This window comes from Loxodonta africana, chromosome 10 (assembly GCF_030014295.1).
Source record: "Loxodonta africana isolate mLoxAfr1 chromosome 10, mLoxAfr1.hap2, whole genome shotgun sequence".
Lineage (NCBI taxonomy): Eukaryota > Metazoa > Chordata > Mammalia > Proboscidea > Elephantidae > Loxodonta > Loxodonta africana.
This window is the reverse complement of record NC_087351.1, coordinates 13,123,488-13,150,047: the sequence shown is the minus strand read 5'-3', so window position 1 is coordinate 13,150,047 and position 26,560 is coordinate 13,123,488. Positions and strand designations below refer to the sequence as shown.

General features: G+C 44.8%; 2 protein-coding genes across 17 annotated transcripts in view; one reads left to right on the top strand and one right to left on the bottom strand.

The window, feature by feature from the left end:
• Positions 1–6,344, top strand: part of CAPN3 (calpain 3) — a 54,891-nt gene extending 48,547 nt beyond the window's left edge. For 3 of the 4 annotated variants that reach the window (XM_064292109.1, XM_064292110.1, XM_064292107.1), the window contains 8 exons: positions 3,029–3,106; positions 3,475–3,532; positions 3,614–3,678; positions 4,063–4,131; positions 4,218–4,296; positions 4,517–4,633; positions 4,920–4,978; positions 5,378–6,344. In XM_064292109.1, coding sequence (XP_064148179.1) covers positions 3,029–3,106; positions 3,475–3,532; positions 3,614–3,678; positions 4,063–4,131; positions 4,218–4,296; positions 4,517–4,633; positions 4,920–4,978; positions 5,378–5,404 — 552 coding nt within the window. In that variant the 3' untranslated portion in view covers positions 5,405–6,344. Of the gene's footprint in view, positions 1–1,964; positions 2,076–3,028; positions 3,107–3,474; positions 3,533–3,613; positions 3,679–4,062; positions 4,132–4,217; positions 4,297–4,516; positions 4,634–4,919; positions 4,979–5,377 lie in introns of all 4 variants that reach the window. The other variant, XM_064292108.1, reaches the window with a different exon arrangement.
• Positions 1,391–26,560, bottom strand: part of ZNF106 (zinc finger protein 106) — a 97,342-nt gene continuing 72,172 nt past the window's right edge. For all 13 annotated transcript variants that reach the window (XM_023558718.2, XM_023558725.2, XM_023558729.2 and 10 more), the window contains 12 exons: positions 24,564–25,344; positions 24,138–24,193; positions 23,186–23,331; positions 19,640–19,774; positions 17,455–17,571; positions 16,534–16,725; positions 15,748–15,810; positions 14,904–15,023; positions 14,305–14,376; positions 13,263–13,334; positions 11,345–11,491; positions 1,391–10,524 (listed from right to left, as the gene is read on the bottom strand). In XM_023558718.2, coding sequence (XP_023414486.2) covers positions 10,468–10,524; positions 11,345–11,491; positions 13,263–13,334; positions 14,305–14,376; positions 14,904–15,023; positions 15,748–15,810; positions 16,534–16,725; positions 17,455–17,571; positions 19,640–19,774; positions 23,186–23,331; positions 24,138–24,193; positions 24,564–25,344 — 1,958 coding nt within the window. In that variant the 3' untranslated portion in view covers positions 1,391–10,467. The remainder of the gene's footprint in view (positions 10,525–11,344; positions 11,492–13,262; positions 13,335–14,304; positions 14,377–14,903; positions 15,024–15,747; positions 15,811–16,533; positions 16,726–17,454; positions 17,572–19,639; positions 19,775–23,185; positions 23,332–24,137; positions 24,194–24,563; positions 25,345–26,560) is intronic.

Below are 26,560 nucleotides of genomic sequence, written 5' to 3'. Positions count from 1 at the left end.
GAAAGAAAGCTACCTGAGCAGTTTCCCCTCCCGAAGCCTTGGGTTGTTGCCTTCTTCCACCGATTCACTAGAGCCTCTAACAGCCCCTCCTGGGCGTTCTGGCTATATCCACTCTGCTGCAAAAATGTGGCCCCTAAAGGTGACTGTGTGTGCTAAGGGCATCTCAGAGGCCTTAGAGCAAAGCTTTCATCTGGGACCAAGGTTCTTTGTATGCTTTTGGAACCTAATATTACAGCTGTAGGGTTGCTATGAGTTGGAATCAACTCGATGGTAACGGGTTTGGTTTGGTTTCTGTTAGCAACTCAAACTCTTTTCTACCCCCATCCTCACTTCATTTACCCCATAAATTTCCCAGGGGAATTATGGCCACGGTAATGCATACCCCTTTTAGAATTTTGGTTTGACTGCCCAGAGTGCCGTCCAGAAACGGTTGACCTTTGGGCATCCTTGAGCCCATGGGGCAGTAGCCACATGCATTCAGACGAGGTGTGGTGTTGGTGTTTGCGCTGCTTGGGAAGATCCATTCCAGGATCATCAAGTGCTAAAGCTGGCCCAGGCTAGAGCTGACACTCATCAAACAATGTGCCAGGCACCGTGTTAAGGGTAAAACTTTTTTTCCCAGTTCAATTTTATAGGTGAGGATACAAAGAAGTGAAGTGACTTGTTTAAGGACACACAACTGGAGGGGCGAAACTGGAGCTGGAAAACCTGTCTGTCTACTCCAAAGCTTGTGTTTCTGGCTCAGGCCTCTCAGACTCCAGGGTTTGTGTTGCTGACTCACTCTTGGGCCGGGAGATGTATGTTTGGCAGGGGTGCCCCATGGCCACACCATGTCTACTGGCACATATCCCCCCTCAGCTTGTGACCACCCACTTGCTCCAGGATCCCCTTTGCTTAGAAGGTAAAGCTAGCCAGGGCCTTTGAGGTCTGCTGGGAGCCCAGGGGCACATGAGCCAGCTGGAGGAGCTGTTTCTACGGGCCTGTTCATTTGAGCTGTCTAGATGAACCACGGAAGACAGAGGGAGGTTCAGAGAGACGTCAGGCTCCTTTGCTGCTCTGAGACTGTGACTGTCTCACTGCCCTCTGACTGCAGCCCCAGCCCCGACAGCACAGCTTCCCTCTGGTCTTTCCTGCAGGGTGTGTAGCACCAACCAGTACTGGCACAGCCTGCAGCAGGGCTCCCCCGTCATAGCCTCTCACTGCATGAGCCTATGTTGAAAATACCCCTTCTATTTGTGTAGCACCTTAAATGGTTTTGTAGTACAATTTCAGTATCTCATTTGATCCCGACAATAACAAGGGCAAAGCAGGTTCTGACAGCCCCATTAATGGTGAGTAAACTGACACCAGAGCTATGCCTTATGTGTAAGGGGCATGGCTGCGATTCCAGCCTTGTGTTCTGAAACCTCTCACCCACTGACCATTTCGCTAATCTTTTTCCCAAACTGTACTCAGCAGAGTCCTAGAGGCCCTTGGAGGTGTCTCAGTAGCTGCCATGGTGATGTGGGGGTGCCAGTGGGAAAGGACTCTGCCCTCCCCACCAACCAGAGAGGCTCTGCTTTAATGGCTTTCTATGCACGGGACTCCTGAGAAGTCTAATTCCAACAGTGTTTCCAAAGTCGACAAAACCTGCGAAAACCACTGCCCCAGATCATGCTGCTTTCCACACTCCTACCGTTTCACATCTACTACCTTACTTAACCCTCATAACTGCACCATATGGAGAAGCAGGGCGGGCACTAAGAGATGAGGAACTGGGTCCAGAAAGACAGCATCTTTCCCCAAGTCACACAGCTTCTTCATGGCCGAGATGGAACTTGAACTGAGGTTCAAGAGCTCCTGACTCTGCTCCTTTCCTCTGTTCATAACCCAGAGCTGCTCCAGGAGGGAAGCTGCCTTAGTGTGCCCCTTAGCCTATAATCCTTGCTTCTTTCTTACCCTTTCCCCACTTTCCTCGTCTTCAGCCAATCATCTTCGTTTCGGACAGAGCAAACAGCAACAAGGAGCTGGATGTGGACCACGAATCAGAGGGCAAAGACAGAACAAGCCCTGATAAGCCAGAGAAATCCCCACAGGTTTCTGGAGCATACAGCAAGAATGGGACTAGCATGCAAAAGGGGTCCTCCTATGCTCTTGGGGTGCATGGGGTTGGGGGTCCCAGAGGTAGGATGTCTCTTTAACATCTAGAGGTATGGTTTTGGTCCACTGACCTTTTTTTTCAGCAAGCAAGTTGCCCTAAAATTTGGGATGCTGCTTGGGTGAATGTCTTGGGGGTTCGCTGCTACACCAAGCCTAGGAATGACAAGCTGAGCCTTCCCACTGGTACTTATCAGCCAGGACAATGACAGGAAGAGGCAGAGCCTGAGACAGAATCAGCTTGACCCTGAACAACTCCTGTCTCATGGTGTCCTCATGACATGGGGGATAAAGAATGGTAGCAGAAATGTGGTCCTCCAGAGCTCAGGGGAGGGTGTTGGATTGGAGTGGGAAGAGATGGTGGTATAAAACAAGTGGGAGCGCGGTTAAGGGGCGAAAGTCCCAGGCAAATCCAGGGTCACCTCCTCTATCCTAAATGACCATGCAATGGAGTGGGGAAGGGTGTCCTCTGAGGACTTGTCCTTGATGACAGAGGCTGGAGGAATCAGAATGGCCTGATGACTTTTGACCTGCTGGGCATGCTTGGTTGGGATGGTCAGGCTCAAAACAGTGGAAGGGCTCTAACCGGGGGGTGGAGCGGGGGTGCCTAAATAGGGCTGTCCATGTGTCTGCATGTCTCATACATCCCCTTTGGTTGGGGTGCCTGGGCCTGGAGAGGCATGGAGTGAGGAGTTGTTGGGGCGGAGGTGATTCTCACTCCAGCTCACCAGGCCTGACTATGGAGGAGAAGCGTCTGCCCCTGCACCCCAGTCTCTGCGGCCACCCAGGGCTGTTGTAGGTACCCCGGCTCCATCAGCCCAGAAGGAACGTTCTTCATGGGCCTGCCTACCTCCCTGCTCCCCGTGGACTGTCTTCCCTTGTCCGTTCACAGCCATACACCAGCCACAGTGACCAGGAAGGTGAGGAACTGCAGCAGTTCCGGAATATCTTCAGGCAGATAGCCGGCGACGTAAGTACCCCCCTCCCAAGGCTCACAGGTGCCTCCCTCGCACCTTGATTAACCACTCAAGTGACCGCTTATTTCATTCTTATGCAGAAGAGGTCACTTCTGGCTTTTGGTGGATCCAGGGATACATGCGTGTAGCAAAAAAATTCCACAAGTCCTTGACACGTCCACTGGGCGTGTCAGAGGCCTTTTTGCCCTGAGGGGCCCACTGCAGCCTGGACAGGGGAGGGTGCAGGATCAGGCCCCTCAGAAAAGCCCAGCTTCCCCGTGACAGAATAGCGCTGACAGGGATTTTATGAACACGGACAGTGGGATTTGTTCTGAAGCCCCTGCTCCGTCAGCTGCTGGACTCTGCCTTCTTTCCTCCTCAGGATATGGAGATCAGCGCAGATGAGCTCAAGAATGTCCTTAACACAGTTGTGAACAAACGTGAGTGGCTCAGACTGCATGTGGGGATGGGCATGGGGCCATTATCTGAAAGCAGCTCCTCAACCCTCTCCATACCCCCAGATAAGGACCTGAAGACACAGGGGTTCACGCTGGAGTCCTGCCGGAGCATGATCGCCCTCATGGACGTATCCTTCCTGCCAGCTCTTCCCAACCCTGTCATTGGCCCCTGTGCAGCCCAACAAGGGGGGGGCCCAGTCAAGCAGGGGGGCATGAATTTGTGCCCAAGGAAAGACTTAAGGAGGTCCTGACTTACAACATCCTGGTGCTGGTCCACACGGGGCTGAGGGGACAGGAGCTGGGAAAGACATCGGCTGTAACAGGGCCCTAACCCTCAGGTCCTGCCAAGCAAAGGTGGTTCTTAGGAGACGCGCTCCCTGGGTTACAGACAGGCACTGACTGAGGAGGGGTGGAGGTGAGGGCTGAACACCCGGACAGGGCCTTCCTGTAGGGCCACTTTCCCATCCAGGGGGGCTTGCTATCTGCTCTGTAGCCCTGACCTCTCCCTCCAGACAGACGGCTCTGGGAGGCTGAATCTGCAAGAGTTTCATCACCTCTGGAAGAAGATTAAGTCCTGGCAGGTGGGAAGGGAAGGAAAGGTGGGAATGAAGGAGTTGATTCTGGAGCTTCGTGTGTTGACCTCTGTCCTCAAATTTTCTATTGCCAGAAAATTTTCAAACACTATGATGCAGACCAGTCTGGCACCATCAACAGCTATGAGATGCGAAATGCAGTCAATGATGCAGGTGCCAGGGAAGAAGGCCGGCTGCAGAAGGGAGCTGGAGGGAGGAGTGAGGGGGCCAAGGCTACTAGGGCCCTTCTGAGGAAAGGGGGGAGAAAGGGCTTCTGGTTTTCCTTTCCCAGTCCTGAGTGGAGTGAGAAAGAGGACAGGGCCCCAAGAGGCAGGGGGAAAATAGAACACAGGCCTGAACTCTGCCTCCCTTCCTAACAAGGCCCCCTCCGCAGGGTTCCACCTCAACTGCCAGCTCTATGACATCATCACCATGCGCTACGCGGACAGGCACATGAACATCGACTTCGATAGCTTCATCTGCTGCTTCGTCAGGCTGGAGGGCATGTTCAGTAAGTGGGGGCTGCCCTTCTCTCTCACAGCCGTCCAGCCTGTCCTCCCGCAGGGATAGCTGCGCGTAGGTCATAATCTTTCAGTCTGTTCCACCCAGGCTGATCAAAGGCAGAGGCCCTCGTTAGGCTCAGAATGAGATGACACGGTGAGGGTTATGGGTGACACTCTGCGGGCAGACATTTGTGCTGCAGGACAGCACTTAGTGCGTGACCCTCCTAAGTAGTAACAGTAGTGGAGCAGGGTGAGCCCATCACTGGCCCCGAGCTTCTGCATTCTTCCCCACAGGAGCTTTCAATGCATTTGACAAGGATGGAGATGGTATCATCAAGCTCAACGTTCTAGAGGTAAAGCACAGAGAGGGAGCGAGCTCCCCCACACCTTCGTTCAAGGTAGATGAGCCAGCAAAGCAGCCTGACCCACTGTGTTTTCCTCACTTTCCAAATGGTGGTGGTGGATGGTATGGGAAAGGAGTCTAGAGAAAGGAAGTGAGCCGGGATTATGGCTCACAGGGCACACGTACTGGGGGAAGGCTCCATGGGCCTCAGCTCCCACGGTGACTTCATGCTGGGAAACACCTGCCTCCCTAGACGAGCTCGGGAGGCCAGGCAGGGAATCTCTGCTTCTGGGAAAACACTCCCAGTGTCCGGCATGCTGAGGCTGTTCCCTTCCCCCCACCCTGTAAAATCCTCAGGCTGGGGTCTCTTCCTCTGTTTCCATTCTGATCTCTGGGCTTCGTCTTTCAGTGGCTGCAGCTCACCATGTATGCCTGAACCAGGACGGCCTCTCCAAGGCCATCAGGATGACTCAGGATTTCAGTTTTAGCCAACACTGCTAGAACCACTTACCTCAAAGGAGCTGGTAGCTGTACCCCAACAGGCCTCCAGGCACCTCTTTCTCGTTCCTCTTCCACTTAATCCCTCAAGCGGCTTCCCAGCATCTGTTATCTTTCATGCTCAGCCTGATCCTTTAGTTATGGAATGCAGTAGGGAGAACTTTGTTCCTTTATCACAGGGAGACAAGCACCTCCGAGATTTGCTCCCATTCTGAGATGACTTGGCTCTGAACTAAATGCAAAGGTTTTGACCCCTCCTGAGCTGTCTGCAGGGCCTTTGCCGATGGCAGAGTCCCCGGGTGGTATAAGCCTCATTTGGCTGGCAGTTCGAATCCATCCAGAGGTGCCTCAGAAGAAAGGCCTGGCAATCTACTTCTGAACAATGACAGCCATTGAAAACCCTATGGAGCACCGTCCTCGGCAACACATGGGGTCAACACGAGTTGGAACGGCCTTGATGGCAACTGGCTGGTTCGGTGGTTCCTTGTGCTGAGCCCTCCGTCACCATTACGTGAGCCCACCCATGGAACAGGAACCCAACTGACACTGGTTCTGCCTGTTTCAGGCGGGCCCACTCTAGGGTAAACCAGCTCAGCGGGACAAGGCTGATACTTCGGGTTGTCCCACGCATAGTCTGGCTACATTCTGACAAGTGCTGTCTGAATAAAGGCATGTGTATGGCTATTTTCCTTGTGTTTTGTCTTCTTACACTTAGATAGCTGCCACAGCAGGACTGAATGGCTTCCAATCTTACACTATTTTATCACAATTTCAGAACAGAACAATGGAAAAAACAGACCCCTCCCCCTCAAAAAACAAAACAGAGAAACCCCAGAACTTACTTTAATCGTGCCTGTGGCTATTTATTGAGCATAGGAGTTGTTCAGATACTTTCCAAGACACGCGAGGAAGGGGGACAGCTGCTGGTGTACAGAAAAAGAATGGGCTACCTACAACTGGAGGGGCCGCTACCTGAGTGGGATGGAGCAGAGATCGAGTTTTCAATCCTAGCTCCTCCACTCAATAACTGACCTGTTGTAGGACCTTGGACAAAATCCTTGAATGTAGCTGTCTGCCATGCTTGTCTGGACCATGGACTCTGGCTTATCTAAAACCATCTGCGTTTTCTACCCAATTCCTTCTTGCTCTCTATACCAGCATGGAAGAGAAAGGGTTGGCTACAAATATGCGGACAAGATAAGAAAAAGTTAGCCAATCTGTAAAAGTACTTTATTTTCCTCTTGTATTTGCTTTTTATTTGTTTTACAAAGTTATGAAGTTCACGGCTTTATACCAAAATTTAAGAAGGTTAAGCTATTTGCTTATAAACATTTTTGCAGTTAAGTGTTATCTGATTTTATTCTTCTAGATCCATATTCAATATTTAAAAAAAAAAAATTCAGAAACCAAGGATGCTGGAGCAGCTCTAGGGCATGTATTTCTCTTAACCAGGAAAAAGACGTCCAATGGCCCTTCCTCTGTGACTCCCTCCTCTCCCAATTCCTTAGGCTACCATCTTGAATTTAAAGCATACCTGGGGCACTCCAGTCACCACAGACCCAGCAGGCTACTTCCGTGGGGGTTGGAGGCGGGGTTAGAGGGACAGCAGTCTGGTGAGTGATAGGCTTGGTTTACATGAGGCGCTCACATCCACTTGCTCGTGGAACTCAGTACGGCCTGAGCACCTCCACTGCAGGGGCTATTCCTACCCATTAGACTGCTTCCCTTAAGCTCTGAGGATCCTGATGATTCGGGGCAGGGATGAAACCACTGCTTTATAAATGTGTCAGGCATGGCCTTCATGACAGCTCTAGAAACTCTCCTGAAGGTAAGGGAAACAAAATTTATAAGTAAGTGTATTTAAATTGCAGTTATTTGAGCAAACCAGAGGGTACGTGCTGTTCAAATCCCACTTGTCAATATATGTCAATCTGCCAATCTCCAATGAATTCCCTCCATAAAAAATACCATACCATTCCACTATGGTTACACCTACTCCCACCAAATCATCCACGTGCCTAGCTACTAAAGCCGTCCACTGTACAATCTACCAAAGCAGAAACCCTTTGCTAGGCAAACAATCACTTACACCGCAATAACGCTGCCCGTGAAGTGTGTGTAGACAGTAGGAGTTAAACACTCAACTGCTAGCTCTTCTGAGGGAAACAACATCCCTACAACAGCAGGAGCGCAGCTGCAATGACTTCCCCTCAAACTCAAGTAATGTCTGCTGGAGACATTTCTTTGCTTTCATTGTATTTGCTTACTTTAAACCAAGTAGAGGAGTATGTCAAAATATACTTTTGAACCTGATTAAAAACTTCAGCATAAAACCTGAAGTAACTGATGTTTTACCAGAACAAACTGCCATGAAGACACGAGCATATGGACATAAAAAGATTTATGCAGGAGTCTTCTTGGCTTCCAGCCTTTAGCAGTAAGAAAAGGCAATTCAAAACAACATTCTCAAATGGGCTCCAATGACTTCCAAGAAACGAGCAGGTTTCTTGTCAGGCCATTTAACAGCTTCCTTCCTTCACTAAGGTACTAACTTCAGAGTCCACACAAATCCCTGAGCCACAGCTCTCCTCTGAGGGGAAGCAGAGGGCTAGACTCAGTCACAACATGGTGGAAGGCTTTAAAAATAGTCAACACTCTGAATAACTTTTAAGACCCTTAAAAGTATTAACACACACATAAGCAGTCAAGATGCTTATGGTACCTTTATTTCTAAATGGCTAGAATGGTACATTCCGGGTAACACACTAAGCTGGTGTTAAAAGGATTTCACATGTTCTTGAAATAAAGATGTTACCACCGCCCCTTCAAAGAAAACTTTAGTGAAATGAGGAAAAATATGACAAGTATAGGTGAGCACGTGCACACACACATACACAGGAGCATTCATACATGCTCACACACAGGCAGGTACAGTGCACACAAGTCTCCCGAATCAAGTCTAAATCATAGCCCTGACTGATCCAACCAATCTGCTGATAAAAAAAAAAAAAAAAATACCCTCAAAAATTCCCCCACAACTGCCTGACACCTCATGTATCCCTTCCTGTTGTACCAAGGCTGCACCACTCTCATCTTTTCACACATCGGCAGTCAGGACAGAAGGCCATGTACACAACAGAGCAAGGCTCACACTGCCCAGCAAAAAACGCTGGGTTTACCAGTAAGTTCAAATGTACTTTCCTGGGAAATCACTGCACCCAAGATCACAGAACAGCTCGGTTTCTCTGGTCACCCTTACAAGAAGTAGGGATGGGAGCTGGGAAGTTTTGTAACTTCATACAGAAACAGCACAAATACACTTTATGAACAGAACCTTCTCTGTTCCTCTAAGCATCATGTAAATCTCAACAATGTGGTGAACAAAACAGTTCCCCACTCACAAGGACAGGAGCAAACCCTCTGCCAGGCCTTTCATTATTTCATAGTAGCTCCTAGATTAGCTGGTACCAGTTTTGGGATCTAATAATAACCACTGGCACCTTTCGTGGAAAGAAGAACCTATAGTTCTGCACATCACCTCAGGGGTTCGCAGACGCTCCAGAGGCCTTCAGGGAGGAGCCCCTGCCCCCGAGCCTGAGCGAAGCCATGTGAGTGGACCGTGTGCACTGACAGGCGCCAATGGGCCTGGAAGCTCTGCATTTCTAGGAAACAACAGGCCTCACACCGTGAAGCCTGGCATGCGGCGCGGGGCTGTTTCTCTCTGAAGGACCTGTTCTGAGTTTTTTAGGATCCGATAACAAAAGGTTGGAAAACCACATTTCTACAGCTTTACTGATACAAGTCCAGAGAACTTCAAAAAGAAAGTAGCTCCACTGAGGCTCTGTTAATGTGGCCGCTGTCAACGGACAGGAGATGCTTTGCCTTCACCATGCTCCACTCTTCTCTCCCAGCTAGCGGAGTGGTGAAGGCTGACACTGGTTTCCAGAAATAAGTCTCTAAGAAGCCTGTGTAAGGCTCTAAAAACTGTATGCAGATGCTTCATCCTAACTCCCTACTCCTGAGTACTGGAGGCACCCTATGGGGACAGAGGAGGTACTTGAGGCTGCCACCTGTCCAGACAGCTAGATGGTAGGGAGACATGGGCTGGAAATGGAGCAAACCAGAAGGTTTCAAACCCACCATAGGCTTGGATAGTCAGAAACTGGAAAAAGAGATGAAGGCTCCAGCCCCAGCAGCCTGACAGTACCCACAGCAGTAAGCACCCAGAGCAGCGGCAGAACGTAAAGCTAGACACGAGGTCTGTGCGCTGCCTGGCAGGAGCACTCTATCCAAACTTGTAGCGGTTCACTAGGAAGTGCTGCCTGTGGGGACCTCTCCTGATGTGATCTGCTTTGTGAATCCTGAGGTATCGTCAGCAGAGCAGCCATGCTAACTGTTAGGGTCTAACTGTGCATCCTTTAGCACTGAGAAAGCCCGCTCTGTCCATCTATAAAGCATCTATAAAGCAGGAGAACACTGAAACACACTGCACATCATTGCTAAGAAAGGAGACTACTGCTTCCAATTTTACATCCAGTTATTACAACTGGAGAAATCAAAACTGATTCTGAAAACCTAGCTTTTGAACAAACTAAAAGCCTGGACTTAAAAGCCTGACTACAGGTTTAAACCATCATGAGAACGTAAACTAGAATTTACAAACCGAAAATCAGTAAAGTATGCATACGATGAGGGTAACCAATTAAGATCTGTATCTTTAACAAACATCTGGAGAACACTAGTAGCATAAATCACTATGCCGAAATGCCCCAGAGGACTATAATTCCTTAATATCGGTTTAAATTTGACACACCTCCAGCAAGAACTTAAAGTGTAACCTATCATCCCACAGAGCTGCCCAGACATGTTATTGGTAAGCCTGGCACGGGAGCCGCTTTCTCCTTCCCTGCTTCACTGAGAAAGGGAAGAGGAAGGCTTATGTGACGGGCGGATGTGAAAAGATTCAAACTAATGACTTCCCAACATGGGAGGCAGAAAACTTCATGAATCAATTTTGCTGTCATCTTCAGCATGTCGTTCAATGTGTCCTGCAGCATCCTAGGAATAAAGGGAAAAAGGGCCCATGAGGAACAGTCAGTAGCAAAGTCAAGGAAAGCCCTATCCTACACTCGAAACAGGATCTATAGGTAAATGGTACCTATGAGTTCTGAGCCCACGCTTCGCTAATTTACACGAAACTATGCACTTAAAAATGAGTTCCCGTCTTAGCACAGGACATCATAATAAACCTCTGGGTTCAGACACTGGATTTGAAACACATGAAAACATTCTTGTTAGGTTCTTTACTCAAAACTCAAAATTACCCAGTAACTCCTCCTTCGAAACCTCACTACCAATACCAGTTTCTTTTCTAAAAAGAAAAATGCCTAGGCCTCCCTATTTGTTGCAATTCTGAACAGTCTAATAAAGCAAAAGAATTTGAGAGCCACTTGGCCTTTGTCTTAGTTATTTATTTAGAAAAAAAAAAAAAAATCCTAGATAGCTCAATTGCTAAAGGGGAACAGAAAAGAATTGTGTCTGGTTATTTGAATATCTTTTCCCTTAAAGTGATACCTGGGATGTATTCAAGAATCAACCAAATTATCCAAATTGTGGAATTCAACCAAACTGTCCTCTAAGCCAGGGGTTGGCAAACTTCTGTAAAGGGCCAGACAGAAAATATTTCAGGCTTTGCAGGCTGTACAGTACTTGTCACAACTAGTACAAAAGCGGCCACGGACAGTGGGTCAACAAATGGGTGTGGATGTGTTCCAATAAACAGGCAGAGGGCCAGATCTGACCCATGGGCTGTAGTCTGCAGACCCTGCTCTAAGCAGTCTACAGAACCCCAGGTTAACCTCCAGGCCCACTAACATACCTGTTTGGATCCTTTCCTAGCAGTGAAAAAAGCATCACAGTTCTTCCAGCGACATTTCAGGGTTTGAAAGTTCGGGTTAGTGTGGTCAGTCAGCAAGTGTTGTTTCAAATGGTCTATGACACCAAATATCAGCGTGCAGCCATGCCACTGGAGGGAAAAACGATGCGAAGACTCGGTTACAACATCTGAGAAATGTGCAATCGGAACTTTCCTCACTTTTACCCCGCAAGTATTGTGGACGCAGAAAATATGCTCTTTATTCTTTGCTAGAAAGTATAACAAAGCTAGAAGTAACCAAAATTAGCTATCAATACAGTGAGAAACCTTGAAAAAACTGGAGTCTACTGACTTGTTAGACAGATAAGGAAAAGGTTAGCAGACATTCACAGATGAGTTACTGTAAAATTCAGCTTAGATCATACTTTATACCTTGTCATCATAAACTGAGTTTCCATCTCATTCTATTCATTTAAAAAGGCAAGTAACTTTTGTATAATATTGAAAGGGTTGTATTTCTTAACAATTTGAAAAAACTGTTGGCTTGTTAATCTGAAGACATAAATGTCTAGTAAAGACAATGGAGCCCTGGTGGTGTACTGGTTAAGAGCTCAGTTGCTAACCAAAAGACTGGCACTTCAAACCCACCAGCTGCTCCTTGGAAACCCTGTGGGGCACTTCTACTCCATCCTATAGGGTCACTATGAGTCAGAACCGACTCGACGGCACCTAACCACAACAACAAAAAAGAAAACTACACTTGTAGAAGTATTTGTTGTAGAAAATGGTGGTTACCGCAGAAGGCTAACATTACCCGAGATCTCCAGCACTTTAATCACAATCTTGTGATTACCTACTTTTTTTTGACTCTAAATTTGCTTAGGTAGTTCCATTTCACTTCTTAGTCAGAAAGCATAGCGCCTCTTTCTCTGGGCTTTTCCCCTAATGGCTTTTTGTGGTAAACTTTGTGACTGTACCATGCTCATTTCTAAAGGGTAATGCAGATTTGTGTCCTCTGAACTATCCTATCCCTCCATCTTTAAAACCAGAAAGTGTTGTCCCTGCTTTTCTACGTGGATTAATTCTCTATCCGTGTATTCTGGATCCTGCTGTACTTGACTCTGCTTGCCTTCGTCGAGAAGACTAAAACAAAGGTAGGAATGGATGAAAAGCTGGTAAGTATTTAGGCTCTGAAGACGCCCAAAATGAAATTAAAAAATGGAGAGCATCAAGTTTATTCCATTAACGCTGGAAAGAAGGTTAGAAGTCAGGCGCGGGGTGGTGGACGGGAACGGGGCGGGGATCAGTGCCGTAAGTTTTTCTCTGGACACTACAAATAGTAGAACCAATGAAACAAAGTAATGTTTATTTATAAGGCACAGTGTGAGAGTTTTGAGAGTCAGTTAATCACCAGTCCCCACCCCCACAAAAAGCCGCGAAATTTAGCCCAGTGAACTGAGATTCAGAACTCCAAGACTACAAATTTTTATCTTCCTACTCTTCTAAACTGACAAGGATAACCCCAAAACTATTAATATCCGTAATCCCTGAGGAGTGGGTGGAGTACAGGGGGCAGGTCATGAAAACAAGCACTTCCACTTTTGATTCTTCTGTACTGTTGATATTTTTGTAAGCATGTATTGTTTTTATAATAAAAACACAGCAAAACCCACCTAGGAGACAGCCTTTGAGTAGAAGATATTTAAATATACCTCATGTCTTAAAGTAGACTTTTAATTCAAGAAACACAGAAGTGTTTTCTGTGCGGTTTTAAAAATTAAACTTCCTTGTTCTACAATGGAAGGCATAAGGAAGACGCTCAAATATAAAATGCTAAATTGGTAATAATGAAGATCTACAAATTCGCCTAGGGTTAAGCAACTCCTAAGTCTGGCAAAAAAAGCAGAGTTTCACTCCTTACCCAACAGCGGTAATTCTGCATCAGATTGAGCCTCACAGCCTGAATGCTGCCGTCGTAACAGCCGGTGTAGATCTGGAGAAAGAGATTAATGATACCAGACCAAAACAACACTCAGAAAGACAAATATAAAATACCCTCAAAGAGCGCAAAGCTACTTGTGGCAGCTATATATAAGAAGGTAATGCCAAACAAAACCAAGACCAGCCCCGAGCACCTGAATGCGAAAAGCATTTTGTAGATCTTCTAGTCTGGGGACTTTTAGGCTGTGCTCCTTAGAGCCACTCTCGCGGCCGTGGCTGAGGGTCTGAGGAGCAGGGTGAGAGACACCCTTCATATCTTAACTGGTGCGGCTGTGGCTTCTATTGGACGTTACATATCAGCTTTCTGTATTTCATTGGAACAAAGGGTTTTACCGCTCAGTTTGAAAAACATCCATTTTGGTTCAACCCCATAATTAAAAAATAAAATAAACCAAAGCTTAGCAGGGTTAAGAGAGTTAGCTTCTGCTTTTAGGTCCACCAGTGACTACGCCACACTGGCCCAATCTCCTGACTCCGTTCCAGTGTTCTGCTCAGATCACAGTGCCTTTGGAAAAACCACCACTCAATTTTTTTTTGCAGCATCTTAAATACCGTTAACTAATGGTGGTTATTAGATTTTTATTGTAATTATTTTAGCTATTAGTAGAAATGGAGCCCTGGTGGCACGGTGGTTAAGAGCTACGGCTGCTATCCCGAAGGTCAGCAGTTCAAATCCACTGGCCGCTCCTCGGAAACCCTATGGGGCAGTTCTACTCTGTCCTGTAGAGTCACTATGAGTCGGAGCCGACTCAATAGCAATGAGTTTGGTTTGGGTTTTTATTAGTATAAAATGAAATCTTCCACTATTATCATACCAAGACACAAAAAGGCATTCAATAAACGAAGCATACCAGAACAGATGTCACCTTTGGAAGTGACAGGTAGTGACATTTTGATCCGTTTGTAGAATTTTTAGTAAACACATTCAAAGGCAAATACTTGATACAGCAAATAATACTCACCATACTTTTATGGATGGTCATACACATAATCATGTCCTTGTGTCCTCCGTAAACTTGCAATCGATCGTGGGACTTAGGCAGAGAAAAGAAATAGCCAGAGCGCTAAGGTTATTTACACTTGTGTTTAACAAGCGTTATCTCCGAAGGTCCTTGGCAGGTTTAAAACTGTAACGAGATGCTAAGCTGAAGTGCTACTAGCATTCTAACAGAAATACAACTTAATGGCAGTCTTTCTAATAAGTCTCCCTCTCCAAGGGGGTAGCTGATAATTAGAAATAATAAGACCAATTACCAGGTAGGGTCAAAGTCTCAAACCTGAAATTGCATACAAGGAGAACTATACAGATTTTAGAGAATAGTCACTCTCCAGAAACCATTTAAGTTTTGATGCCTATACATATATACACACATACACACATGTACATACGTTATATACATCTCAGAGAAGTGTTTCTGAAAGGGCGCCCTCTGGACCAGCTGCTTCATAATTACCTAGCATGCGTGTGAAAAATGAAGCCTGCTGGGCCCCACCCCAGACGAAACCCAAACGGATAATCTTCCCAAATAATTCAACCAAAAAGACTAGATTTGAATTTTACCTGTAACTCATAGACACGAACAAATTTATCCAGGCAAGCAGTCACCATCACTTTCCCTAGGATATTCACCACGGTCACTGCGTGATTGTGGCCTTTATAGATCCGCACGAGCTCACCAGTCTGCGTCAGAAGAGAGGGAAGGGTCACTAGGCTGACTTTGAAAGTTCTTTTCAACTTTCAAGACTTATGATTCTACTGTTCTGAGAGGCAAGCTGAGTCTTGCTTGTATACATATGTAGCTGTTCTAATTTTAATAGCTGAAGTGTTCCCACAAACATTTGTTACCTATACAAAATATATGAAATGTATCCTGATGGAGAAAACCCAGTGTCAGAAAGAGGAAGGTCACAATAATACTATCTGTATTATTTTACAGCTCTCAAAGTACCTTCACTTATGTCATCTCCTCGGCTCTGGATGACAAGTCCATGGGGTGGAATTATGCCAGGTTTACAGATCATGAAGCTGAGAGCATCAAAGAAGTCATTTCCTTATCCATGGTGCCAACATCAATGCTTTTTCTATTCTACTATAGCTGCCTCTGTGGCCTGAGCGCAGTCTCTGTTGTTTTCATGTTGCTATTCTAAGCTACAAGTCACACCGACTTTTAGAGCTTCAGATGCTCAATTTATCTCAAGTTAAACTAAACCTCACATAAACTTATGAGTCCGTCCCCATTAAACATTCTGATGAAGTCCAAGTTTCTAGGGTGCTCCACATTATCCAAGAGCTTACGCACAGGGATTATTATTAAACTTATCACTGGGTAAAGGGCTTAATTCAAATTGCTAGAGGTCTACCACTTCTAGTCAAGATTTGTTCACACTACATCAGCATGGCTTACGTGAATGTTGTGGGCATGGACTGACTGATCGCTGGAGCCACTGAATACGAGGTCGTTCACCACCTTAAAGGAAAAAAATTCAGAGTTTGTTTTGGTATAAAGTTCTGAGTTTCCTCTGTAACTTGTAATGCATATTGGCAAATTTTAATTTTCAACATATTTTGAGACGAGCATGAACTAGGTATAATATATTAAGTTTCTCAGACAACTTTTCTCAGCTGAAACTTACCCTACCACCAGGCACTCTATTCTGGTCAGCTGAGCATGTGTTACTGGGTTTGTCGCCTCTTCAGAAAGGCATTAGAGTATACCCACATTCTACAGTGAAATACACTTTCACGGTCAATATACATAAAAAATAGCCTATCACTCTACCCAGGTGTGGAGAAGGGGACTGTAATCACGCTGCTCTTTTCCATATGGCTGTGCTCTAAATGCAGTAGACAGCATGGGAAATGTCACACAAAACCGTTCCACTGGAAAGAGGTGTGTGTTCTCAACATTCCCACTCAGCATGCATGCATTCACTTTATCCTCTTGACTGAGTTTCATGTTATCTTCGTTTTGCATTTGTTAAATCCACCAGAAACGTCAAGGTATTTCTCAGATTAGCTCCTCCTCTTCTTTAACTGGATTGGCAAACAATCTCCACTCCTATATTTAAAATGTATCTCATTCTCTCAATGATTTACTAGCTTTTGGTACAATTAAAAAAATTTTTTGGTTAAAAAAAAAAAAAAGATCCACTTGAACCAAACAACTCCTGTTCTCCTAGACTACACTTACCTTCATGCAGAGGATGGTTTTGCTGTGGCCCTCCAGAGTTCTGAGGAGCAGTCCGTTCCGTGCGTCACGCACACTGATGGTGCAGTCATAAGATCCCACAACCAGCAGCTTTCGGGCACCTTCCTGAGCTGTGGCAAGACAGCTGACGGCCCGAGGGCCATGGCATTCAAAGATGTCAAGTTGTTTGTTGTTCTAAAAAATAAGCCACTGTTACATAAAGTAAGAGCAACTAGAAAACCTCAAAACAAACTAACCAAGATCACTGCCTGGGCACAAGCTCTCGATTCTATTACCCATACTCACATCCTCATATCCACCCTGTCCTTGACTTCCCGGCCTCTGTCACACCCACTCCAACTCTCTCTGTTGTGTTCATAGCACTTCTCATTCCAGTGGAGGCAAACTCTTAACACTACAAACTCACTTCTAGCTGCAACCCACACCATCTTTATCCTGATTATAAGTTTATGTTTGGATTAGGAAAGAACGAGGCCATGTGGGCATGACAGCAAACCCTGACTGAGCTCACTTTACAGAAGAGGCCACATTCATGAAACGCTAAAAAAGCTCCAAACCACATCCATGTCATATTCAAAGGAATTTAAGTTCATTTTCATGGTGTCATTCTTAAAATGAGATAGACTAGGATAGCCTGTGAATCATTATTTGGCCCCAAATCTTCAGGACCAGCTTAGTTTAGCAGAATTACGCTTTGGTCCTGGCATATCTGTGCTTGAGCAGACGGAAGGGAGGATCTTGCTTCACTCACATCAGAAGACAACCGTTTCTGAGTAGTGGCTAATTCCATTGCTTCCTCATACAAGAAAACAGGAAAATGCCTGCCTTCTACTCCCTCCCACATATACTCACACTATTTTCAAGTGACATGGGAACTCAGCCTTTGCTCCTCCAACCACCTACCTTTATACTGAAGGTGACCACAGTGCCATTTGCCAGTCCTGCATAGAGGATTCGCCATCGACTGTGGAGGCAGAGAACCCGGTCCTCCAGCTGTAGCTGCTCCACACACTCCCGGGTCTGATAAAAGTACACAAAGCCTAGTCACCAGAGGCCAGTGGCAAAAAGACTGCGAAAGCAATTCCTTCTGGAAGTAGAGTCTGTCAGAAATTACTCTTTTGAGGAAAAAAATGTGGCATTCTTTATTTTGTAGAGGACTATTTTAGATTTTTCCCCCTTTGAAATATGAAGCCCCAAAGCCCCAAACTGTAGGTAACAATGAAAACGAGTATCAATTCCAATCATGTTACCCATATTTCTAATCTGGAATATAGAAATTCTTCAAAGTTGGACCTTAGTTTCTTAAATTCAGTGGCCAAAGATAAAGATAAAGCAATTTTTGCTATTTAAAATGGAAAATGCAGGTAGTATTGGCATGTTTAGATATTTAGTAACTGCATTAATCAAATAAGCGCTTTCCTGCAGTTGATTCTCTGTTTCAGTGACTCCCAACTGCCTCCTTTAAGTGGGCACCAGGTTAGCTTTCTTAACGACTCAGGTCATAATTACCCAGGAAGCTTTAAAAAAAAAAAAAAATCCTAAATTTCATTCCCAATCCCTGAGATTCTAATTCATTAGGTTCTGGAATATATATTTTTTAAGAATTTCCTTAGTAATTCTGACCTACTTCCAGGTCTAAGAACCATTATTTGATCTGACTTTCAAGAAATGATTTCCGTGAATTTCCCAGAACTGGGTTATACTGGCAAATCATATCACCTAGAACCTAGAACAGGACTCGTCACATAATAAATTTTCAAGATTAGTTGTTAAATGATACTAACTAAACGTAACTTTTAAATAGGGTTTGGATACAGATGTTAAAATCAAGATGGTTGTAAGCGGGTAGGATGGGACAAGCTGTGGGCTGTCAAACCCTTTGATCTCTCCTCCCAACCTTATTTCACACCAGAAGAGCCAGTCTTTTCATTTCCCCCATAAAATTACAAATATAAATGCAGCACAGGAAATCCTAAAGTACAGAAAAAGACAATAAATATGCCTAAAAGTTAAGATTCATGTGGCCTGTGGTCACCCCATACGAGGTCTTTTTGTAATTTAATGAGGGAAGTTGAATACTGCACATCAATAAAACAGAATAAAATATCAGTATATGCAACAACATAGATGAATTTCAGACGTTACGGTGAGCTAAAGCTAGGCATGAAAGAATACATACGATTTGACTGTATTTATATGAGGTTTGTGCCCAGACAAAAGTAATCTATAATGACAGAAGTCAGAATGATGCTTATCTTCTGAGAGGGGCAGTGACTGGGAAGACACAGGAGGGAACCTTCAGGGGAATGGCAATGGTTTATATTTTCACCTTGCTGGTAGTTACATAAATGTATACTTGTGTAAAAATTGATCAAGCTGTATGCTGAAAATCTGTATACTGTATGAAGTTATACCTCAACTTCAAAAAACGGTTCAAGTTTTTTTCCCACTAATGTATAGCTCCACAATGCCAGATGCTACCTGTGTTAACAACCAGTAAAAATACTGAAAACTCTTTAAAAATTTTTGCCAATTTTATGAGTCAAAAATAGTACTGTACTGTTGTTTCAATTTGCATTTACTGGCAAGATCGTATTATTTTCAAATGGTTATTTGCACTTCCTCTTTTTAAGAATTTTTGTCTTTTGCCAATTTATAGAGATTTTTGCATTTTTCTCTTTTCAAAGGTGTAAGCTCCTTACAACATATGTTATTAACCCTGTATCTATCCTATCCTATAGTACAACTATTTTTTCCCTCTTTTTACTTAAGATTATTTCTTGCCAAAATGTGTTTACAGTTTTATTGAAGCATAATTTCCACTGAATAACATTCACCCCTGCTAAACACACATTTCACTAAGCTTTGGTAAAGTATGTAATTCATGCAACCACTACCATAAGCAACTTTCAGAACATTTCTACCACCCCCAAAAGTTACCTCATACCCTCTTTCAGTAAATCCCCACCACCATGAAACCACAAAAGAAGACAGAGTGGAGGAACAGAAATTAAGTTCCCTGTGACACCGCTGAGCTGCTGGCTCAAGTGCTTCTAAAGTCGCTTTTGGTTTCTCTGGACCCACCTACCTTAACGTTATAGCAGTGGACGGTGTGGTCACTGGAGCCAGTGTAAAGGGCAGCATTCTTCCCAGACGTCTGAGTAACCAGGAGGCAGTTCACTTTGGAGGTATGGCCATCGAAGATGCCTATGCACTTCCGATTCTGAAGTCAAACAGATCAGGTTATTGCTTGTAGGATACAAAAAGATTAGGTAATGCATTACCTCAACGAAAAGATGCTACAAACACTGTACAGTGCTGTATCTTCAATGTCAAGAACGGTGCTTGGCACACTGTCTGAGATATCTAGTGCGGCTATTAGAGAAATACCACAAGTGAATGGCTTTAACAAACAAATTTGTTCTCTCACAGTCCAGGAGGCTACAAGTCCAAATTCAGGGTGTCAGCTCCAGGGCAAGGCTTTCTCTCTCTATTGGCTCTGGGGGAAGGTCCCTGTCATCAATCTTTCCCCGTCTAAGGGTTTCTCAGCACAGGAACCTGGGTCCAAAAGACAGACTCCCCTCCTGGCTCTTGTTTCTTGGTGGCATGATGTCCCTGTCACTATGATCACTTCTCTCAAGAGACTGGCTCAAGATACAACCTAATCTTGTAAACTGAGTCCTGCCTCATTAACATAACTGCCTCTAATCCTGCCTCATTAACATCATAGAGGTAAGATTTACAACACATAGGAAAATCACATCAGATGACACAATACTGGGACTTATGGCCTGGCCAAATTGATAGACATTTTGGAGGAACAAAATTCAATTCATAACACACACAAAATGTGTGCAGTAACTATTTGTTCTCTGAATGTCCATCAGTCACAAGTACTGAGGTTAACTGCATCTATACAAGTTAGCAGAGCCATACCAAAAAACAGGGCAATTAACTATAAGATATACTGAATTTTAATTAATGCCTATGACAAGTCTCTCCAACACAGGGACCAAAAAAACCAAAAACTAAACCCACTGCCCTTGAGTTGATTTCGACTCATAGCGACCCTACAGGACAAAGTAGAACTACCCCACAGAGTTTCCAAGGAGCACCTGATGCATTCAGACTGCAGACCTTATGGTCAGCAGCCGTGGCACTTAACCACTACGCCACCAGGGTCTCCCCACATGTGGACCAAGGACTGGCAAATCCAAACTGTAGATTATAACACAGATAACATCCTGCATGTGATCAGTAGTGTATGAGAATGCTCCACAATATTCAAAGACATATAAGGTGCCATCAAAGGTCTGAGTGGTCCAGCAGTGGTTTCATAAGGGACCTAAAAGTCACTTTTGTACACATTCCGAGATCTATTTAGAATGTGCATACATACAAATATTTCTTGCAATTTAGAGTTAAAGCTGACCTCCCAAATCTTATTTAGCCTGACTCATAGTTCACGGAACCATCGCTTCTCGCCTTCTGTCATCCCCAGGGCCCTCACAGTAGCAGGCTAACAGTCTGTACAACTGCCTAGCCATCACCTAACTGTGATTTCACCAATCTCAAATACCATCATGGTGTCTGTTCAGACAGCATAGTGTTCCTAAAGTTTCTTGGCTATAAGTGTTAATAAACAGAATTAGTTTGACATAAACCAAATCCAAAATTCAAAAGTTCATTCTATGAAAATTGAGAGTAACGAGCATCAGATTACACTAACTGCGGGGTAGGGAAAGAGTGTTGCTCTCCTTAACAACTTGGATTTTGTAGCTTACAACTGTTATGAAAAATGCCTCCTCTAGACCCCTGAGGGAGCAGGAGATCAGCGGGATACAGACCCCAAATTCTCATAAAAAGACCAAATTTAATGGTCTGACTGAGACTAGAGGAATCCCGGCGGCCATGGTCCCCAGACCTTCTGTTGGCACAGGACAGGAACCATCCCCGAAGACAACTCATCAGACATGAAAGGGACTGGTCAGCGGGTGGGAGAGAGACGCTGATGAAGAGTGAGCTAATTATATCAGGTGGACACTTGAGACTGTGTTGGCAACTCTTGTCTGGAGGGGGGATGGGGAGGATAGAGAGAGAGGGAAGCCGGCAAAATTGTCAAGAAAGGAGAGACTGAAAGGGCTGACTCATTAGGGGGAGAGCAAGTGGGAGTAGGGAGTGAGATGTATGTAAACTTATATGTGACAGACTGATTGGATCTGTAAACGTTCACTTGAAGCTCAATAAAAGTTATTAAAAAAAAAAAATGCCTCCTCTAATGTTGTTGTTAGGAAACCCTGGTGGCGTAGTGGTTAAGAGCTACGGCTGCTAACTAAAAGGCTGGCAGTTCAAACCACCAGGCGCTCCTTGGAAACTGGGGCAGTTCTACTCTGACCCATAGGGTTGCTATGAGTTGGAATCAACTTGACGGCAACGGGTTTTCTGGTTAATGTTGTTAGTTGCCGTCAAGTCGATTCCGACTCATAGCTATGCCATGTGTGCAGAGTAGAACTGCTCCACAGAGTTTTCCAGGCTGTGACCTTTCAGAATAGATCGCCAGGCCTTACTTCCAAGGTGCCTCTGGGTGGTTTTGAACTGTCAACCTCTCGGTGAGTATCCCACCACTTAACCATTGTGCCACCAGGGACTCCCTCCTCCTCCAGTACCTCTCCAGTATTCATTCTGTGCCTCCTGTATTCTATAGCAGCTAGGAGACTGACTCCATTACCGACTCCATTACCGACTCCATGGGTGGGACCCCTCTAGCCAAGCCTATCAGTGTATCCCATGCCTCCTGCCACAGGGAACTGGCTTAGGGAGTAAAGCACTGGACTCTTTTTGGTGGTGGGCTCCAGGCAGAGAGCTTGTGAGCCTGAGGGGAAGTAACTTGAGGAAGTGGGTCCAGGCAGTGATCTTGAGAGCATGAGCGGAAGTAATTCAGGAAGAAGCACTATCAGGGAAGGCGGAGTGGAGAGACAGAAAGAAATTAAGTCCCCAGTGACACTGCCGAGCTGCTGAATCAACCGCATCTAAACCTGCTGCCATCGAGCAGATTCCGACTGACAGGGTCGCCATGACAGCTGCGTATGGTCCGTCTAAATTCCACCCCATCTTCCCAGCCAGTGTTGTTGTTGTGTGCTGCTGAGTTGATTCTGATTCACGGTGACCCTACAATACAGAGAGGAACTGCCCGGTAGGGTTTCCCAGGCTGAAATCTTATGGGAGCAGACGGCCAGGTCTTCTCTCTTGCCGAGCAGCTGGTGGGTTCGTGCCACCGAAACGCTTTAGCCAGCTCTAGCCACGGCACCACCGGGGCTCCCGAGAACACCCCGTCGTTGTTTCAGAGAGGAGAGCCTGGGTAGCCGAAACGGTTAACGTGCCCCGCTGCCAACTAGGAGGCTGGACGTTTAAATCTACCCGGAGGTGGCTCAGGAGAAGGGGCTGGCGATCTGCTTCCAAAAAATCGGCCACCGAAGACCCCGCGCGAGGCAGTTCTACTCGGCACACACGGCGCTGTCGTGAGTCAGGACCCACTCGGCAGCCGCTGGTTGGTGTGTTTCACTGCTTAGGAGGACACGTGATGGACTTTCTATAATTTACGACCCAAATTATTCAAACTGATATATTAATTTACCACCAGGTTATAAACTCGGACAGTTTTATCTGCTGAGCAGGTATACAGCAAGTTTCCAAATATCTGGATCGCGTTCACTGCGGCTTGGTGCCCCTCAAAGCTCCCTTCTGTGGGCTCATCATCGTCTCCTGGCTCTGAAGATATTTCTAGAAAACAAGAATATATTCCAAAGACATGTTGGCTAGAGTTTGAAAAAATATTCAAAAATCAAAACCATTATACAATATAGTGGTCCCTGGACTAAACCAAAAGATCTCTTCAAAGTCTTAAAAAAAAAAACCCAAAACCAAACCCGTTGCCATCGAGGTGATTTCAATTCATAGCAACCCTATAGGACAGAGCAGAACTTCCCCCACAGGGCTTCCAAGGAGTGGCTGGTGGATTTGAACTGCCGACCTTTTGGCTAGTGGCCGAGCGCTTAACCATTCTGCGACCTGGGCTCCCTTTAAAGCCTACTTCTCTGGAAAAAACATCACATTTTTCATTAATGATCTTCATTATGAAGTTCCATACTAAGAAAAGGCAAGGAAGGCTTTTCATTTAGGAAAAAGGCAGATACTTAAACAGTGAATTTCTGAGTGATACTTGGAAGGTACCCATTTCTCTCCACACCCAGTATCTCCCCTGCTACCTGTTATTTCTTTGAATAAGGCACTCTTTAAGCAGATTCTTCTCAAAGAAAATACCACTGGAGCCACTGACATATTACGCAATCCGAACGAGTTGAACAGACAGACACCCCGATAAGAGAGGTGCGAGTAAGGAGCAGAAAAGACAAGGATGCAAGGCTGTAGGGATACTATAACTGCTGGTCAAAGCAAGCCTCTTGCTGATGAAACCCCCCTCTTTTCCTATCCTGCAAGTATAATTTAAGTAGATTCACACCCTAGCTCTAATACAGAGAAAGCTTTTTTTCCATAGTTAATTTAAATAAAGCTGAACAACCAAATACCTGAAGAGTTCTTTGATCCTTTAATGGAGGAGATCACGGTCTGAGTTTCAGCCACGCTGAAAAATAACAAAATCTTCTTACCATCTGTGTGAACAGGAGAGGCAGTGGACCCTTAAAAGTTTTCTGATTCAAAACAATTTTTTTAAACAACAGGCAAAGCAGTACTGATCTAAGAGATCAGCTTTTCCATCTGAAGTTTCTACGTGAAGGGAAATAAAAGGAGTGAATATTTACAACACAGTCAAAAGGGAAAACGGAAGATTTGATCTTCATTGCCAGGGTTTGGTTCTTCCATATCCACAACACCTATTTTATAAATAAATTTGAAAAAAAAAAAAATTGATTCATAACAAAAAGTTCTGTTGATACATATAAAAAAGAAGTTTGGTGAAGGCCGTTCTGATTGGACCAATACGACATTCTTACCTTACAGGGATGCCATCCTTATAGCGAGTGCCGATCTCACTGGTAGAGCTAACTTCATCGCAACCAGAACGACAAGTTTCTAGCAGGTTTTGCTCTGTGGAGTCCCAGATATCCTTTTTAGACGGGCTGTCTGGTTTCTCTTCTCCAGATTCAGAAGAATCAATGGCTACTACTTCTAGTTGAGGATTAGGAATTTCTAGCACTTCCAGGGACGAGTCACTGTCTGGCTCATCTCTGACGCTCTCTTGTTCCTGGCCGGTTCTGCCATCTTCCCAGGTGGAGGTTGTTACTTTCCCCCCTTTAGTTAACTTTCCAGTTTTCACTTTCCTTACAGGTTTGGCAGTAAATACATCCTGTTCAGTGTCACTATTCTCAGGAACATGGGCAGCCCGGAGAGTCTTCTTCTTTCTAAGTTTCTTCTTTTTCTTGTTTCCCTTACTTTCAGCTGAGGTCAGGGTAGATTCTGCCTGTTGCTCAGGCTGGTCTGCTGGAGAGTGGGGCTCCTGCTCCAAAAGGGTTTCTGAAGCAAAGGGCAATCCTGGAAAAGAACTGGTACAGGCTTCTGACCCGCTGTTGCCTTTGGCTGGCTCTTCCCCTTCTTTATTTATATCAGGAAGACCGGTTGATTGGGAAGCAGGAGAATTTTCTCTGTTTCTGATGTTTCCTTGCTCCACAGGAAGCTTCAATTCTTGGCTAGCCTCATGGAAACCCTCTGTTAGCTCTGATAAGGACAACGTTGCAGCGATGACTGGGTAAACTGGACAACTGTCACTGATCTCTCCTGAGTTGAGAAGAGAAAAATTATTGCATCTTTCTTTGTCTCCGTTATTTAGTCACAAACTGCAAACTGTTTATCACTGATTCAACCTACACTAAGTAATGAAGTTTCCATGATAAATTAACAAAACCATGACTGTTGAAGCTCCTATGTCAGCCTCAGCATCCCATAAGCTGCACACGACCCTCTGACAGCACTTACTATGCTCCTTGCACAAATAACGTCCATGTCTTATTCCCTACGACTCCCTTGTGGACAGGGATGGTTTCTATCCATCTTTCTTTCTTGTTTTAAATGTCCACTTATTTACCCTTGTGTTTTATTCTTAGACCCAACCCACTGCCGTCGAGTCGATTCCGACTCATAGCGACCCTATCTTAGCAGACACTTAAATATCTGCTTAGTGGAAGCACTTTCAGCTTGCTTTCTTAGTTGTTTTCACTACACATTTTACCGATACATCACTCAATTTAGCTACACCAATAGTTTAAAGGTCAGCTGTCTTAAAGATAACTGTTTCCTTTGACTTAGTTGTTTAAACTGCTGAAATAATCACAGATGTACTCAAAGACATATACAACGTAGTGTTATATATAATAAAAAAAAATGGAAAAAACTAAATATTTAAAGATTTGTTAAATAAATTACTTTATGATTATTATACAACTACACAATCATTCAACTAGTAAAATAAAAAAATATTTTAGATGAAGTATTTTAATGATACAGAGAAGTAACATGATACATCAAGTGAAAAAAATCAGATAATGGACTGACTTCTTTGTATAAAGTCTATATGTAAACACACACACGATTTAAGATTCAAAGAATAACAAATGAACATTTTACAATGAACATGAATTATCTTTGTAATCAGAAAGAGAAATCAAATAAAACCTATTTTTGAAAGTCAGCATAAAAGTCACTATAACGTGCCATTATTCCATTAAAAAAAAAATCTTACTCATATAAAACTAAGTTCAATATGAAAGATAATATACGTTTGATACAGACATCTAGATTAGTGTTAAACAGGGTTGCTGCTAGCTGCCTCTGATTCGGGGTAACTCATGCACAACGGAATGAAATGTTGCCAGTTATGGATCAAACTGCTGTGATCCACAAGACTTTCACTGGCTGATTTTCAGAAGCAGATCGCCTGGCCTTATTCCTAGTCCGCCTTCGTCTGGAAGCTCCACTGAAACCTGTTCAGCATCAC